General features: G+C 43.6%; 1 protein-coding gene across 1 annotated transcript in view; it reads left to right on the top strand.

Annotated features, from left to right (window-relative positions):
* Positions 1-18,440, top strand: part of LOC308282668 (shisa family member 6) — a gene marked incomplete at both ends in the record, with an annotated part of 142,659 nt that extends 124,219 nt beyond the window's left edge. Inside the window, 3 exons of the mRNA XM_080723057.1 lie at positions 741-764; positions 6,015-6,191; positions 17,638-18,440. Of these exons, the coding sequence (XP_080579183.1) occupies positions 741-764; positions 6,015-6,191; positions 17,638-18,440 (1,004 nt within the window). The remainder of the gene's footprint in view (positions 1-740; positions 765-6,014; positions 6,192-17,637) is intronic.

Below are 18,440 nucleotides of genomic sequence, written 5' to 3'. Positions count from 1 at the left end.
AACTGTGTACCCGTTCTGAATGGTTTAAATTGTACTAAAGTACAGTACTTGACTCTGTACTTAGCCACCACAGATCAGACCCAGAGATGCAGATAAAGCAGGCCCCCGAGGGAAGGAATAGAAAAACTCGAATAAAAAGTGTGATAATCAAGGGATCATCTGAGCGTGGTTTGCATGGTTATTGAAAAACCAATTACTGTCACCAGAACCTGAATCTGTTTGATCCAAATGTAATTTTCTATGAAAGGAGAGAGGAGCACTCAGTGTGTGTTCTCTTTTTCTCTCTCTCTCTCTCTCGGTAGACACACAGTACGTCTAGCTCGCAAACGTTTTCATGCCAATTTTCATGCCTATATATATATATATATATATATATGAGGCGGACGTAAAACTATATAAAAATATGTATAAACTCCAACTGTGTATGTGTGCGCGTGTGTGCGTGTGTGCGTGTGTGTGTGTGTGTGTGTGTGTGTGTGTGTGTGTGTGTGTGTGTGTGTGTGTGTGCTATAACCCTTTGAATGCAAGTAACAGTGGATGTTCTAGTGTGGGAGAGTATATTTACCCAAGTACTGTATCCTAATTAGGTACAATTTTGAAAAAGTACCCCCAAATCTTACTTAAGTATCGTACTCGAGTAAATGCAGTACTTAGTCGCTTTCCACCACTGTGCGTGCGCATGCGTGGCGTGCGTGTGTGCATGCGTGCATGTCATTGATCCTCTCTCTCTGATTGGTTAGCCCACAGACAAATGAGACATGAGGGTAAGTAATACACATAGCAACACCTTGGTGTGTGTATGTGTATCTGTTCTTCTCACTCTCTCATGTTTTCCGCTTCCATGTGTTGTGAATAAATGTTGCTTTTTATAGAGTGACACCGTACGATTGTACATGTGTTGTGCATATAAGCTGTTGTTATAGAGTAACACAGCACAATTGAACATGTGTTGTGAATTGGTGTTGTTATTGTTGTTGTTGTAGACTAGTGACACAGCGCAATTGTACATGTTTTGTGAATTGGTGTTGTTGTTGTTTTTGTTGTAGAGTGACACAGCGCAATTGTACATGTGTCGAGTGACACAGTGCGCTTGTACACTGGGGGTCAAGGCTGGCCGATCTTCCGTCCATTTCTTTTCCCGTCCAACAGTTAATGAAACGAATCAATTCAATCGATTATAAAATAATCGGTGGACGGTGGACGTGGTGGGTGGACGTGGAAAACATAACATGTCCATATGGAGACCTAAACTAGACTTAATTTAAACTGTAAGCTCGTAGATGTAGCTGTTTTCAGGCGTTATGCCCATTTCTTTCTGTACACATGTGGTATGTTTCAACCCAAAAACACTGTGGGAACTTCTGTTGGATAAAATATCTCGGAAATAAAAGAGCAACGACACTTAAACGAACTCCCGTCTTTCCTCCCACTGCACTGCGAACGCCGCCCCGTCCACACTGCGTTCTGTGGCCCGGTCCTGCTTCCCGCAGGAGTCTCCCAACCATGTTTTAACCCATTTAGGCCTAGAATTGTTTAATGCTTTAACTATTGAAAAATACCAGATATACAAGCTCACAGCACGGCACCGAGTGTCGTGCTGCGAGCTTGTAGATCTGCTATTTTTGAAAAATCGTGATCGTCTTTGAATATATATTTTTAAAAGCGAACATTTGTAACTCAGCTATTTGCTTCTGGGTGGTCCCTGGAACAACATATTTTGAGATGGGGGTCCGCGGCCAAATACATGTAATTTTGGGGGTCCTTGACATTTGAGAACCACTGATTTAGAGGAAGGATTTAGAAGACATTTATAGAATCGGGGCAAAAATATTCAAAGACTTGCACAAATCTTTCAAAAATAGCTGATCTACAAGCTCGCAGCACGACACTTGGTGCAGCACTTGGTGCAGCACTTGATGCAGCTCACAGCGCGGCACTTGGTGCCGCGCTGTGAGCTTGTAGATCTGCTATTTTTTAACAGTTAAAGCATAATCACCTCTGCACCCCCACACCTTCTGTGACTGTGCGTTCCACATACAGTGACCTGCAGTAAGACCTAAATGCAGAATAAATGTCCCAGTGACGGCCATGTCACTGGAGACACCAGTCGTTCTGGGAACAGCTTTGAATGGGACTGAAGGATATAGGTGACCCCATAGTTTTTCCTCAATATCGCTGCCCTTTGGGTCATGATGTCCAACTGCACACATCTCAAAATACCAGAGGTATAGAGCCTCATTCTTCTGGGTGCCGTGCGTGCATCCTCCAGCCAGGACCCTCAGTGTACAAACTCTTCTCAGTGTGTCGCTTGCGTCTGTGTTCTAATAATGAGAGTTGTGTTAACAACTTAAGTTCGGGAGTGGAGGCCACCCTCTGCTTATCTCAGCCACTCAATGTACCACACAGCCTTCACTCACTTGCCACTCCCCATTCACAATCACCTGTAGGCACTACAGCTGCCTCCACTCACCACAGCCAATTATATGAGATACTTAAAGGGGGAGACCACCCATTTTCAATATTGAACTATGTCATTAACTCTCCTACTGCCAGATTATTTATTTATTTATTGGGTCTGGTGCCATCAAAAAGCGGCTTACCTTTGCGACGTTATAGTAGATAGACAGACGGACATTTATTTATTTATTTTTATTTTTTTTGGTTGTGCAATAGTGCACTTTGGTCTGCCAGGCAGCAGAGGGCGGCGTCATGCAAGAATGAATGTGAATTTGCCTGTTATGTGTTGAAGAAGAAGAAGACCAGTCACTGGCCACAGAGCCTTACAGCCAGAGGAAATCAACAAGGAAGTGAATTGTTCTCCGTTGATCTAACGCATAATGGATTTTTTACACCATCACCGCGGAAAATGTGTTTACAGTAAACGGCCGCGCGACCCCTCATCAGCTTACAGTCATCAGACGAACGAACCGAACGAGCGCCGTATTGGCGGAGAGGTCTTGCGAAATCGGGCGAACGTGAACGTTCAAAGCGTTGGGAGAGTTAATATACCTTAGAGGAGTTGTGTGGAAATAGAAAAAAGGTTCCCCCCCTTCTGTGTTGCCTAGAACTGGAAGATTGATTTTGGGGTTTGTATTGTAAAGTACAATGTGTGATGTCATCAAGTTGTACTTTACAATACAAACCCCCAAATCAATCCTCCAGTTCTAGGCAACACAGAAGAGCGTGAACTTTTTTTCTATTTCCACACAACTCCTCTAAGGTACATTAATGACATAGTTCAATATTGAAAATGGGTGGTCTACCCCTTACAGTGTGGTTCCTGTGGAAATAAGCCTCGGCTTTCTAGGATCTCCTTTTAGTTGACCTTGTACCAGTGATGAAACTGTACTTTTTTTCTATTGCAAACTGTTCTAATAACTTCTTCAATAAAAAAAAGGGTTAACAAAATCCCTGGTGCAATCACCACAGTATAAATACACCTGCGTTCTCTCAACTGGCTTGTCTGTTCTGCTCAAGCCCCCAGAACCCTGGGTGAGCACTGAAGCGCAATGGACATGGGGGCCGTTTTGAGGTACTGCAGTTGGGGCCACTAACATGAACGCGCATCTAGGCTTCTTTGTATTGGCGTTCATAGCGGAAGTGCTTGTTCATGAATTGGAGCCCCAGCGCGTCCATGAACACAAACTGACGAGAAATGCGTCACAGTGGCCCCACTACGTCACGGTTTTACTACCCGGAAGAAGGGGTGAAAACGCCTCATGCGCTGGGTGAGCAACTCAATGCAAATGGTAAATGGTAAATGGTGCATTTATATAGCGCTTTTATCCGAGGCGCTTTACAGAGATTGTGCATTACATTCACCCATTCACACACACATTCATACACCAATGGCAGAGGAAACCATGCTAGGCACACTCCTGCACACCGGGAGCAACCAGGGGTTCAGAGTCTTGCTCAAGGACTCTTCGACATTAACTCAGGGGGAGCCCGGATTCGAACTGGGAACCTTTCGGTAATCCTTTGTGCTCTAATATCGGTTTCTCTACCCCTAAGCTATGCTGCCCCATATGCAAGTGGACGGGCGGGGATATCTGGTGTCCTCTCTATTCTTCTTATAACTCTATGGTTCTGCTCCACTACAGAACAAACATCCTCCTCCTCCACCCCAACCTCCTCCTTCCTCCTCGATTCTCGCTCTTCCTCCTACTGTCTCTATTTTCTATAGGAATCCAGGGGGGGCAGTGTCGGAGCAGAGACGACCGCTCCCCGAGTGAGCATCGATGGCCGTCCTCTCCAGAGACTACGCCCCCACCCTGAGTCTCGCCCTACCTGGGTTCCTCATCCTCATCATTCATTCATATCATTCATATCATTCATTCCTCATCCTTATCATTCATTCCATCATTCATTCCATCCATTCATAATTATTGTTCCAAAAAATCTTTTAAACTTGAGCAGAGGTGTGGTCTCTTACTAGTGAACAGTGGTTATCAATATAATAAATTCCATAGCCAAATATATATTTCCAGAAAAAATGGAGGGATGGGGGCGGGGGAAAGAGGATGCCACTTCTTTGTAGCTCGCTGATGGAGTACGTTGTTTGACTCTCAGGGGGCAAGCTGTTAGGGGACTGTAGGGGAATTCTAAAGTAGTACAATTCAAATTCATGGGGGTCCTCGAAATTCTAATCCGCTTGTCTAATCCAGTGGTTCTCGATCTTTTCAAGGCCCCAAAATAATCACGTTTGAACTGGGGACTCCCTCAACCTGAAAAGAGGCACTTGGAATTGTAGGAGTTGAGTCATTACAGTTCCACAGATAAATATTGTGGATAATAGCAGATCTACATGCGTACATTGTGTACAGCGCCTCACAAAAAATAAATAAAATTATAATAAACATTCGAGAGACCCCAGATCGTTAACTTAATGTGCAACATTGTTTTCTCTCTCAACTGTAAACAGACCATACATAACGTTTGAGTGTACATGCACATTTCTAAAGTGACAATTGAAGGACATTGGCCAAATTTTCAAATATTAAAGGCAGAAATTGTGAAAATAGTAGATCTAGATGCGTTGCGAGGAGTTGTGAGCATGTAAATCTGCTATTTTCACAATAGAACGTGTTATATGAAATGTAATGGCTCAACTCCCCAATTAAAATATTTTGGGGGTCACTGCCTGAAAAGGTTGAGAAGCACCGCTCTAATCGACTGATTGTGGACTAGTGGTTCCCAAACTTTCCAGGTCGAGACTCAAAAGAGAGATAGAAAGATAGATATTTGCCCCAAACTAGTGAAAATAGCAGCTCTACAAGAACACAACACGTTGTAGATGGGCTATTTTAACTACTTCTTAACCGTTTGTTTTCTAATTTATCTCATTTCTCTGATCTTTATTTCATTTCTTCATGAAATTGCAAAAGAAAAATCTTTAAATTTGTTTTTCGTTCATGAAAGGTTAAGCCTCATGTTTTTTTAATTTTTTTTAAATGTTTTGAAATAATAATAATTAAAAACAAAATGTAGGACACTAAAAATAAATAAATAAGGGACCCATACAAATGTGTCCCCGACCCACAAATGGTCCCTGACCCACTGTTTGGGAAACAGCAGTCTACAATAGTAGGCTAATTGTACTGCACTGCATCAAATTCACACTCTCCCCATCTCTCTCCCTCTCCCTCTCTCTCCCTCTCTCCCTCTCCCTCTCCCTCTCCCTCTCCCTCTCTCTCCCTCTCCCTCTCCCTCTCCCTCTCTCTCCCTCTCCCTCTCCCTCTCCCTCTCCCTCTCTCTCCCTCTCCCTCTCCCTCTCCCTCTCTCTCCCTCTCCCTCTCTCTCTCCCTCTCCCTCTCCCTCTCTCTTCCTCTCCCTCTCCCTCTCTCTCCCTCTCCCTCTCTCCCTCTCTCCCTCTCTCTCCCTCTCCCTCTCTCTCCCTCTCTCTATCTCTCTCCCTCTCCCTCTCCCTCTCTCTCTCTCTCTCTCCCTCCCTCTCTCTCCTTCTCCCTCTATCTCTCCCTCCCCCTCTCTCTCTCCCCCTCTCTCTCCGGTAGAGAGACCTCACCACAACATCCTGACGGCAGCCACGGAGCCGTACAGGACTGGGGGCGAGCCGTACGACCTGTCCCTGTCGCGCTCCTTCCAGAACCTCAGCCACCTGCCGCCCTCCTACGAGCTGGCCATGAAGCCTGAACTAAGTAAATACTGCTCCTCATCTCTCCACCGATTAAGTAGGTGCTACCATCTTGTACATTACATCCGCCGGCCTATTTGATTTTTTTATTCTTTTATTTTTGCTTGATTGCTTGCCCCGGGAACCTGCAAAAAAAGGAATGGATGGAACGGAAGGAGCCTTGACGTCACCTCCACTGGTTTCTCACAGACCTGTTTTTGAAGCCACTAATTTCAGGAAATTCCACAATCAAAAAAGCAACAAATGCTAGAGCAGGGGTTCCCAAACCTTTTTTAGCATATCGTTGTTGTCGGGTGGAAACCTTGTATGTCCAAAACCGTTTGTTTTGTATTTATCATCTATAAAATGTACCATCTATAAAATGTACTTTGTGCGACAGTCTTGTATGATGAAGCAAGGCTTTACTTTACCACAAGACGTACACATTTGAAACTTGGAGATTAGAGGTTTCTGCCCGACAGTGACGCTATTTTCGTGATTATGTTGCGAGGAAAATGTTGAGATAATAGCCATTTTGGTTAGAACTGACTGAAAATAACTTTATACTTCAAGTTTAAAATGATACTAAATATTTTTGTCCAAACAAATTCCAAATATTATCAAATTATCTTGCGGCACCCCTGGACTGCCATCACGGCACCCCAGGGTTCCCCGTCACCCACTTTGAAAACCCCTGTGCTAGAGCATCGCAGTGAGCGTGGTTTACTGGTGTCACTTAAAAAATCTCCCATTCATTTCCTCATAGACTTTCACGAAAATATTTATAACAATTATGTTAAGCATAGAACCAAGCCTGTCAGTGAAACGTAGGGAACAAGTACATTTGAACCGTATCCTTGCCTCCCGCTTGGAACGCTGGCAACACACAAATAAAAATCCAGTGGTGGAAAAAGTACAAGTGTCAATATAAAAATACTATTTTACGATAAAAGTCCCAGGAATTACAAATTTACTTAAACGACAAAGTACAAAAGTATTGGTTTTCAAATCATTTGTAGCGTAAAGTAAAAGTACAACACTTGACTCTGAGATGTAGTGGAGTCGAAGTAAAAGTATTGAAATTTGGCTATGTTTTAAATATTTCGTCTAAAGGTCTTTGCACACTGCTGCGTTTTTCGGTGTCGAATATCGGGGTGAATTTCGGAGCGCGTAAATAAAAAAAATCAACCTCACTTTATGTCAATCACGTTTGCACACTGCCGCCCGTTTCGTATTTATTTTCGGACCAGGGTTGATTTTGTTTTCAGATTTTCGCAAGTGTCGCCACTGGGTCCTTTGCTCTCTCTCTCTCTCCTCTCTATCTTCTTGTATATCCTCGAAATATGCTTGTATAATCCTCGAAATATGCTTTCGAGGATTTCGGATTTCCAAAACGCAACGAGAAAACGCAGTGCAGTGTGCAACCAGCTTAAGGGTTAGGTTTTAGGGTTAGGTTTAGGCATAGTTTTACTGAGGTTATAAGGTTAGGGTTAGGTTTTAGGGTTAGGTTTAGGCATAGTTTTACTGAGGTTATAAGGTTAGGGTTAGGTTTTAGGGTTAGGTTTAGGCATAGTTTTACTGAGGTTATAAGGTTAGGGTTAGGGTTAGTTTTAGGGTTAGGTTTAGGCATAGTTTTACTGAGGTTATAAGCGTTAGGGTTTGGGTTTAGGCATAGTGGTTAACATTCACCATGTTAGCATTCACCAGCATCAGCAGGTTAGCATTTCACCAGGTTAACATTCACCTGCGTCGAGCAAATGGAACGTCGAACAAAATGTTATGTCGCAATATCGACACGCTCCCTTTTGGAAATACTCCAGTGAAGCAAAAGTACCTCATAATTCACCCTTTGTTAGGCTCCTGGTTGGTCCCTGACTGACCAACCAGCAGGCTCTATCTGCCTTGTCCCGCCCTGGTTCCGCCTTTTTTATGTTGAATTAGCTAAAACATAATTTTTTGAGAAATAAAAACATTTAAAGGCATGCTGATTCACTATGCTGCCACTGAGCAGCTCCAATTGACTGAAACAAAGTTTGAAATTAGAATTGAGCACACAGAATAACAATATGAAGCAACTGAATTAACATGGCAGTGGATGGAATGTCCCACTGTATGTCCCTCCAAGACACAGCAACCAATGGGTGTGGAGAGGGGCAGGACAATGGGCGGGACTTGACAAAGGCTGCTTTGTACTTTAAGTACAGTAATCGAGTATAACGTACTTAGTCACTTTCCACCACTGGAGTTGAGTAACTCATCACAATGCAAGACCACACACCACACAGCATCCATACATCGGGCCGCTTGACTGACATCCTAATCGGCGTGCAATTTGGTTCCCATTTGCGGCCCATGCCGCGTCGTTAATGTCCGCTAATGATGCATTAACCGCCGTTTACTCCGGCGATGCGGACCGCTGATACGGCTGCAAGGTGGCTGCTCTAATGTCTCAGCAACGCAAACTTGGATTCCGTTATTATCCTAATGACGGTCGTCCCCTCTCTCTCTCTCGTCCTCGTGCTCCTTTCCGTGACGCTCGCACGCCTCGCAGCACTCTGTGAAACTTTGGGATTGGCCGCTTGCCCGCTCTGCGAACTTTGCGATTGGTCTGCATGTCTCTTGTTGCCCACTTGTCCCTTCCTTCTGGAATGTTCCGTCGGTTGCAGCAGGAAGAATGTGGTTGTGCTGGTTGTTTGTTTGTTTGTCTTGTCTGCTTTGCGTTTTGATGCAACACATTTAAAAAGTGAAACTATATAAAGCATACATTGTATATAATTTCACTTTTTTCATTTTGTTTTCAATGTGGAACTCGGCATGAAGCCCATTCTTCCCTACTGTTATTACCTCTATCTCTCATTGTGGTTTAGTTTTAGTCTTTTGAATGGAATCTATTTTAGTTTTAATGATATTTTAGTCATCTGAAAAGTGTTATTTTTAGTTTAGTTTAATCAACTAAATATTGTTAGATTTTAGTCGACTAAATCTACAGTTGATATTGTTGACAAAAATGTATTTTGGCAACTAAATATTTCAAAAATTGTAGTGCAGTAAAAGTACAATATTCGCCTCTGAGATGTAGTGGAGCAGACGTAAACGTATCGGATATTGGAAATACTCAAGTAAATTACAAATAGATCAAAAAAGTACGGTACTTGTTTAGGCCTACATGTACTGAACTTAAGCCCCTGATACACGTAGCAGTTTCTTCATCAATTTCAACCAGCAACGACCAGAGGCGTCAATTGGGTATGGCAAGGTATGGCAGTTGCCATACCTTTCTAAAGGGGAAAAGTCATTCATGCCTGTTGATAAGGTGCAGCATGACTGGTGTCTTGCACCCGTGAAGGCACAAAAAAGATTTATCCAATGACGCTGCCAATGGACATAGGGTCGTTGCTGGTTGATATTGATGAAAGAATTGCTATGTGTATCAGGGGCTTTAGTTCCTTTACACCACTGGAAAAGGGTGCTTTTATACCACAGTGAGCAGCTTTTGATCCATGCATCCCTGACACGTGCACGCCGTGATTAATACGAAAGCAATTTGGGAACCCATCTGCAAAAAATAAAATTAAATAAAAGAAAAGAAAATAGAAAAAGAAAATAACAGTGCCCTCTGCTGTGCAGCTCGGAATCTGTTCTTGAGAGGGACCACCAGAAGAGAAGATTTGTGTTTAAAATGTCTACATTTATTATGTGTCTCAGTAAAAAAAGAAAGAAAAAAAAGCAATGTAGCATGGCAATTTATTTTTTTTATTTGTATTGCCAAAGTATAAAATAACGGTTAAACTGTTTATGATATTTACTCATTTTTCCGGGGACCCTCTGGAACCCCCTCAAGGACTCTTGGGGGTCCCATGGCCCTATTTGAGAAGCACTGACTGCACTAAAAACAAAAAACAAAAACAAAAAAAGGAACGCAATCACTGTCCCCCCTCCCTTATCCACGGGAGGGTTTTGCTCTCTTATCTTTGCCGGGAGCCACACAGGAGCCTCACCTCAGATCAATCACATTGAGTTACAGAGGGTTTCAACAATACCAAAACCCTGCAGGATTTGTCCAACAAAGCAATTTGCCGCGTGTGCAGAAATCTCTTCCCCACTAAAGTGCACCGGCTGTGTTGTTCTCCCCTCAAACCAACTTGTGCCACAATCACACCTCCAGGAGGAGCATCCCGCATGGCAATGCAGACGTTTCCATCATTTCATTAAGGCTGACCGTACGATTACCAAAGAAAAATATAATTTAGGGATGGACGATATGACATTCCTGGCCGATATCGATATCCGATATCGTCGTTGTCGGGTGAAAACCTTGTATATCCAAAACCGTTCGGTTTGCATTTATCATTTTAAAAATGATTTCAACTAGTGAAAACAGCCGATCTACAAGCACACAACGCCTCGCACCGCGAGGCGTTGTGTGCTTGTTGATCTGCTGTTTTCACTACTTTTGTGCGACAGCCTTGTATGATGAAGCATGGCTTTACTTTGCGCAAGAACGTACACATTTGAAACTTGGAGATTCAAGGTTTCTACCCGACAACGACGATATACTGTAATTAATTGCTGTAATGGCCGATAACCGATATAAACCACTGGTGATGTGATCTCATTCTGTATTAGAAATATATATGTATAATAACTGTCCATTCTGAAAAAGGTATAAAACAAACACTGAATTTGAAAAAGAAATGCCTCTTTATACCAAAACTAGGGATGCGTTGTTCCTGTGAAACGGAATGAATGTAGTATTTTTTGCCCACTTGTGTTCCAACTTGTTGACATTTTTAAAGCATCCCCAAAAAACACTGATAATCTGCAGCCTTCATCATCACAAAAGCCCTTTTGAGGATAAACACAAAATAATTGCCCATCCCTAATATAATTGTCAGTTTTCTATCGATCTCCTTTTCACCCAATTAGTTTTTTCTTTTAGATGTTTCAATTGAAAACTACGCTATAATCTATTTCAATGTTGCACGTGGTACAATACGTATAAAGGTGGAGACTGCTTTGAGGGATAATAGGGTATCTGAGGGTGTACAAGAGGGTATCTGCACATTTCTAAAGTGAGAATTTGAGGACTACATGCTATTCTGCTATTTTCACAATAGAACCGTGTTACACAAAATGTGTTACAACTCTATAGTGTTCGTCAGGGTGGTGGTGGTGGGGGGGGGGGGGGGGGGGGGGTGTTCCCAGTTAAAATATGATTATTTTGGGGGGTCCCAGTCTGAAAAGGTTGAGAACCACTGCCCTACAGTACTTGACTAATTGCACTTAGCCACATGCAGGTAGCCATGGAGCCATAAGGATTTCACCGGTGTGCCCTTCATCTCTCCGTGTACATTCTCAGAAATGCCATCACAGTGTAATAGAGTGATAACAGTGTTACAACACATCAGTCATTGCAGTGTTATAGCATTATTGTAATTGAACTCTGAGAGGGTACGTTCTCACACACACACGCACACGCACGCACACACACACACACACACACACACACACACACACACACACACACACACACACACACACACACAGATCACCTTATAATTGATGTTTCACAACTTTCACAACGTGTTTGTTGCATTATGTGATTACAGTGGGCTCCCTCCCTCCCTCCCTCCCTCCTGGATGCCTGCTGGGATCAATAACTGACCCATGAATGTACCGACCGCATCCAATCTAATCTGGGAGAGTGGGAGAGTGGGGGGGGAGCCAGGCTTTAATTAGGAGTCGTGAGCGAGCGGCACGCATTCTTCATGGTTCCCATGGTGTAGTAAGGAAGGAACCCAGTGTCGAGCATAAACCTCTCATCTCCATGTTTTAACCCATTTAGACCTAGAATTTAAAAGCTGGCATTTGTAACTCAAACATTTGCTTCTGGATGGTCCCTGGAACAACATATTTTGAGATGGGGGTCCGCAGCCAAATACACGTCATTTTGGGGGTCCTTGAAAAAAAAAAATTGAGAACCAATGATTTCGAAGAAGGATTTAGAAGAGATTTATAGAATCGTGTTAAAAATATTAAAAGACACAGATTTGCGTTCAGGCCTAAATGGCTGTGTTTTTGTCGTAAAAAACACTTACTTGATCTCACTATAGCGTCCCAAAAAAGCATCAAAGGTAGCAGATTCGCGTCGCGTTTTCAGCTTGTGGATCTGCTTCTTTGCTGATGCTTTTGGATTTGAATCCTGAAATGTAACAATTTTGGATATATGAGGTTTCCACCCGAGACAATTTAACTCAAGTATTGTGCAAATTTCACTGCTCTACATCTCAGAGGCCAATATTGTCCTGTTCTGTTTTTACATCTATTTGAGAACAGTAGGTACAAGTTACTAGATTTAGATCAGCTATTTTCGAAAGGTTCTGAACCATTTTCAATCGTTTTGTAGTTTGTAGAGTTAAATATAGGACCTTTACTTTACCAATATTGTGATATTACAGTACAACTTTTACATCCTCCTCCTACTTCCTAATTAGGCGCGGTGAGTGACCGGCCCACGTTGTTTGTGGCTCCATGTCACGTGTCGGTGTGGGTCCCTCCACAGCCCTTCCAGCTAATTGTGGCTGTGTTTCTTTTATTACATGTTTTTGCCTGCAGTGCAGAAAATGAGCCTGGTTCAAAGACATGCGTGGTCCCTTTTTTCACCCCTTTCAATCATACAGGGACTCCAAACCGCTGTTCTTATAGTCCAGAAGGGCCAGCGAGGACCCCAGCTATTTAGAGACAGTTCATTAAGTGCCGAAGTCCTGACAGTTTTATATACAGGGATAAAAGCAGCAAGCATGGCAGGTTTATTTGTATAATGGCACATTTCAACAAGGCAATGGAATACGCTTCACATAGAACATTAACCACTTAAAATCTCTAGACCAGAGCAGTATTCATTTTGTTGACTATGATGAAAAATGTTCACGACTAAATGTTTTCACTGACGAGCACTTAGTAAAAACTAAGCTACTGTATGATGACAAAAAATCTGACTAAATATATTGACAATGTTGGTGACAAATAAAAATAGAAACCAGGGACTCTCAAACTTTTTTCTAGCACGACCCAATATTATGACAGATTTTTTGGGGCGACCCCATCAAAGCCCCCCCTTTCCTTTTAAATAGTTAACATGGCCTTCAGTATGAGTAATCACCCTCTTGTGGATTTAACTCAAGCTCAGTGACACTGTATAGCATGATATGTCGTCTCTGTCATGGCAGAAACCTGTCCAAAACTGTTACTTTTCAGGATTCAATTTCAAAAATACCAAAAACAGCTGATTGCCAAGCTCAAAACGCACCTCTATGTGCCGCGTTTCAAGCTTGATGCGTTTGCCTGACGCTGTAGTGTGATCAAGTAGGGCATTGATTTACGAGGAAAGTTTAAATATGGAGATTAGAGGTTTCCGCCCGACAGTGACGATAAAATAAGATATAAATAGCGGTCAACTTCTGTGTTTTGGTGCGGGTTTTCACACCTGATGGCGTGACTAAACACGGACCCTCTGGGGGGAGGAGCCGCGGTGCCTCACATTTTGTGGTCCGAGTCGAGAGTCACCCCCCAAAGTCCCCACGCGAATCTCCCAGAAAAAGGACATCCTTGAGACTGGCCTAGTTGTGGAGGAGCTATACTTTCTGCAGGTCCAAAAGCCGACGCTTGAGTGTGTGTGGTTTGACATTTACCACCATTGAGTGGCGTCATCTTCTGTCTGACGACCCTGAAAAGCAGGACGCCAGAGCGGAGTATAATATAGCCACCGGCCAAAGCCTCCTTCATTAGTAATCGGCTCGGTGGGTGGTGGGGGGACAAACCCCATCCCTTATGGAGGGACAATGGAGTGACCTTCCTCTTCCTCCCAGGGAAGCTTTGCATCGCACAAGCACTCTGTCCTGACACAAACAAGGCTGCATCAATCCCTCTCCAAAGTACTCAACGCCCCAGTACTTCATTACATAGCCTGGGATCAATCACATTTTGGGGTTTTCCGATCCGGTAACTTTGCGCCATCAGACGGCTGGAAACCACCTCCAAAATGATTCCCCTAGTTTAAAATTGGTAGGATTGCATCGTTTCTTTTGGCTAATAATCGTTTATTATTCACAAATACCAGGCTTTCCCCCGCGGCAGAAAGGCTGGTGACACGAGGTTAGTACTTGTGAGTCAAATTAGGCCTAAATATGTCAATGTCAAACTGTCAATTTGTACTTGAGTTGAAGTACTGGAGTACACAAAAAAAAGGATTCAAAGGTACAAAGTACATTTTTAATATCAATGCATTGCCGTAGTCATATTTTGACATTTACCCCCGCATGCTAAGACTTTCCAGGTATTTTGAAAATGAATATCACTAGTAGTGAAATTTGCAGATCCACAAGCAGATCTCGTTTCATCTTGAGCAGCAACTACGTCAGAAGTTATTGTTTCATCTTCAGCATGAGCAGTACAACTATTCTCAGTAGATGTCAGTGGAATGAGACTTTGTGATCTTTCTGGTTGCCTCTCCCAAAATGGGTTTTCCTAGAAATGTAGTGTGAATGTAAAGTCAAAAGTACAATATTTGCCTTTGAAATATCAATGTCAAAGTGCTTCGTGAGTCAAAGTCATACAGTAACCAGAAGTAACCAAAACCTCTCAGCAAAAGTACCAGATCTTAAAGCTCAAAATGCCGTTGTGGATCTGCTACCTTTGATGCTTTAGTGATTTAGGAAATAACACAAAAAAAGTTTGAATATGGAGATAATTTCTGCGCAACATCAACGATATACACAAGTGAAAACAGTGGCGGAATTACTGTCCGCCACTGCTCCCTCTCCGCCGACCAGAAGCGCGGCGGCATGATTCCTAATATGGACGTTTCGACCTCTGTGTCCCGAAGTAATTAAGTGGGCCCCGAGGCCACAGCATCCCCCCCCCCCCCTCGGCCCATAACAGTTAATCAGAGCACTTTCCAGGGTGCCGAAGCGTTCGGTTTTCCCTGTCCGCGCCGGTGAACTCCGCCCCAAATAAAAACAAGCTCTAGCCTGATTCCTGGGAGGTGAATGCGGCACCAACTGAAGGAGGATTTCACGTTTGTTACTTGAGTAAAAGTAGCATTACCACAATGAAGAAAATACTCTCTGTTACGAGTAAAATACCTTTATTTAAAAAATGACCTGAGTAAATGTGTAAAAGTATACTGGCGATCAAGATGTACTTACAGTTACACAGCACCAAAAGGTAAAAGTACACATTATGCATAATGTCATATTTCACACGTTTTCAAAATGTAAATGTCTAAAATAAAATAAAATAAAATAAAATAAAATAAAGCTTTGGAAAATAGCACATACATGCTCACTTTTAGATTGGTTATTTTCAATTCAATCTAAATCTACAGAGTAACTAGTAACTTTTTTCTCCAAATAATGGAGTAACAGTGGAGTAAAAAGTACAATGTTTGCCTCAAAATTGAACCTAAGTACGGCACTTGATTACGTCTACTTAGTCGCGTTGCACCACTGCTTTGCGGTGAACACATTGCGGGTAATGACTTCACGCCTAAGCCAAGATTGGATGGATGGATGGATGGATTGCGTAGCAGGAAGAAATAGACGGAGGGTTAACGCCACCGGTTGCAGCTGAATTGTTGCGGCGGCACTGATTGTCCTCTGCTTGCTATAATGAAGGGCAACCTACTTTCTAGCAGGGGATGAAGGCACAGATATAGGATGGAATGGAAGAGGGTGCAGTGGCACTTAACCCACTAAGACAGGAGTCTTCAACGTTTTCAGGCCAAGGACCCCTTAGTTGAGAGAGAGATGAAGCAGGGACCCCCACAACCTTTTCAGAGATTCCATATAGTTTCATCGTTCGACAGCACAATCATCAGTGTATTTTGGATTTATGTCAATTTGTGTTTTCAGATTTTAAACCACTTGAACAGTCAATACTTAATAAACTTGACCTTTCACTCTGTACTTAGTCTGCTCTTTTCCCCCTCTACACCAAAGCTCCCTATGGTTCAAGTGGTTAATATAAAAAAGGAGAAAAAAAAGTTTCTATCACTCAAAGATTTGGAGGACCCCCTGCAGTAACTCTGTTGTAACCCCCTGTTGAAGACCCCTGCATTAAGACATGGAATTATATTATACTCTTAAGCTATTGAAAAATAGCAGATCTACAAATTCACAGCACGGCACCGAGTGCCGCACTGCAAGCTTGTACATCTGCAATTTTTGAAAAATCGTTTTCAAATATTTTCAAAGTAATCTTTTGTAACTCAAATTTCTTCTTCTGGAGGAGTCCCTGGAATAAGATATTTTGAGATGGGGGTCCGCGGGCCAAACACATGTCATTTTGGGGGTCCTTGACATGAAAAAAGTTTGAGAACTACTGATTTAGAAGAAGGATTTAAAATAAATATTATATCGGGTCAATATATTCAAAAACTTGCACACCTTTTATAGATTTTTCAAAATTATATTTTTATTATTATATTTATTATATTATATTTTTCAGTAGTTAAAGCATAAAATAATGGTTAAAAGGGTTTTAAATCTAAAGCGACACAGATTTGCGTTCCATGTCTGAATGGCTTAAATAGGACTTGTGATTGACACTGGCGCGTGTGTCCAAATGGGCTAATAACTGTTTTATTACACACAATAATAACGTCATGTCATAACGCCATTACCATTTAACTCCCAGAGTGAGCAAGTGGAAAGCGACTAGAATGGAGACGTTAACACTGGGGATTCAATGTTGTAGTCATGCACATCACCCATGGCAGTCTAATGTATGTAGATTATTATACATTAGTATATTTGTTTATTCTATACTATAGAATATTCACATAGTCACCTGCGAGTGTGTCTTTTTATGTGTGTGTGTGTGTGTGTGTGTGTGTGTGTGTGTGTGTGTGTGTGTGTGTGTGTGTGTGTGTGTGTGTGTGTGTGTGTGTGTGTCTCTCTCTCTCTCTCTCTCTCTCTCTCTCTCTCTCTCTCTCTCAAACATTGCATACAATACAAATACACAACACACAATTTACAATTATAATTTATAATGTAGGCATTTAGCAGACACGCTTGATCCAGAGTGACTTACAATAAGCAAGGTAATACATCAACATCAGTACAGTACATCAAATGCATAGAAATATTGATCTAAACAAAAAAGAATGACCATCTGTCTATTCAATCCACATACACATATACACACGTTAATTTCACCAAGCTGTTGATTACATGTTTCTGATCGCAGTTCTGTGTGGAAGCAGTCACTCGCACACACCGCGCTCACTCACGGCCGCACAGACACACGTGCGTACACACAGTTAGCTTGCTCACCTTCACCCCTAACCCTCAACTCATTTTAAACCAAGAAATGGAGAATACAGTAGCCTACCAATATACAGTACATAACCTTGCCCTATACAGTATCTCATGATATTTCTCTCTCTCCCTTATTCTCTTTTACGTCCGTCCGTTCGTTCTCTCTCTCTCTCTTTCTCCCTCAAGGCGACAAGAACGCTGACGATTACTATGGCGGCAGGAAGCACCACCACCGCGACTTCCAGGGCGCCACGCACATGGTGAAGCTGAACGCCGCCTCGCCCCAGCACCACCACCAGCACCAGCACCGCCGCGAGAGCCGTGACGAGACGCAGGCGCAGGCGCACCGCCGCGAGAGCCGGGACGAGACGCAGCCGCAGCAGCAGAAGCAGCAGCGGCGCCCGCGCGTCCAGCGGGCCATGTCCCAGGACGTCCTCCGGTCCCCGCCGCGGACGCCACGCCGAAGCGGCGGTGGCGGTGGCGGTGGCGGCGGCGGCGGCGGCGGCGGCGACCGCAACAACCACTACGGCCTCTCCTCGTACGGCGGCATGGCGGCGGCCGCCTACGGCAGCAGCCGCCACCTCTCGGAGGAGCTGCTGCTCTCGACGGACCGCCTCCGCTCGCAGGACCCGCTGCTGTCGCCCGCCATGCGGCGCGACAAGTTCCGCGAGAAGAAGGCCAACATGCTGCGCGCCATGTCGACCGCCGACATGCTGATGGCACCCACCACGCCCAAGGCGGACCGCCACAAGATGGCCAAGATGCACTCTCACCCCACCCCCGCCTCCCCGAGGCACATGCTGCAGGTCAACCACCACCACCAGGGCGGCGGCGGTGGCAGCGGCGCCAACAAGAGGCAGGCGTTTGGCGCGCGGCGAACGCACACGGTGGACCTCAACTACATCCCGGGACACCACCATGGGGACCACCACGGCGGGGACCACCACGGGAACTACCGCACTGGCAGCAAGAACGAGGTAACTGTTTAA

The sequence above is a fragment of the Nannobrachium achirus genome (genome assembly GCF_963921795.1).
Source record: "Nannobrachium achirus genome assembly, chromosome: 4".
Lineage (NCBI taxonomy): Eukaryota > Metazoa > Chordata > Actinopteri > Myctophiformes > Myctophidae > Nannobrachium > Nannobrachium achirus.
This window is presented reverse-complemented; position numbering and strand designations above follow the sequence as displayed.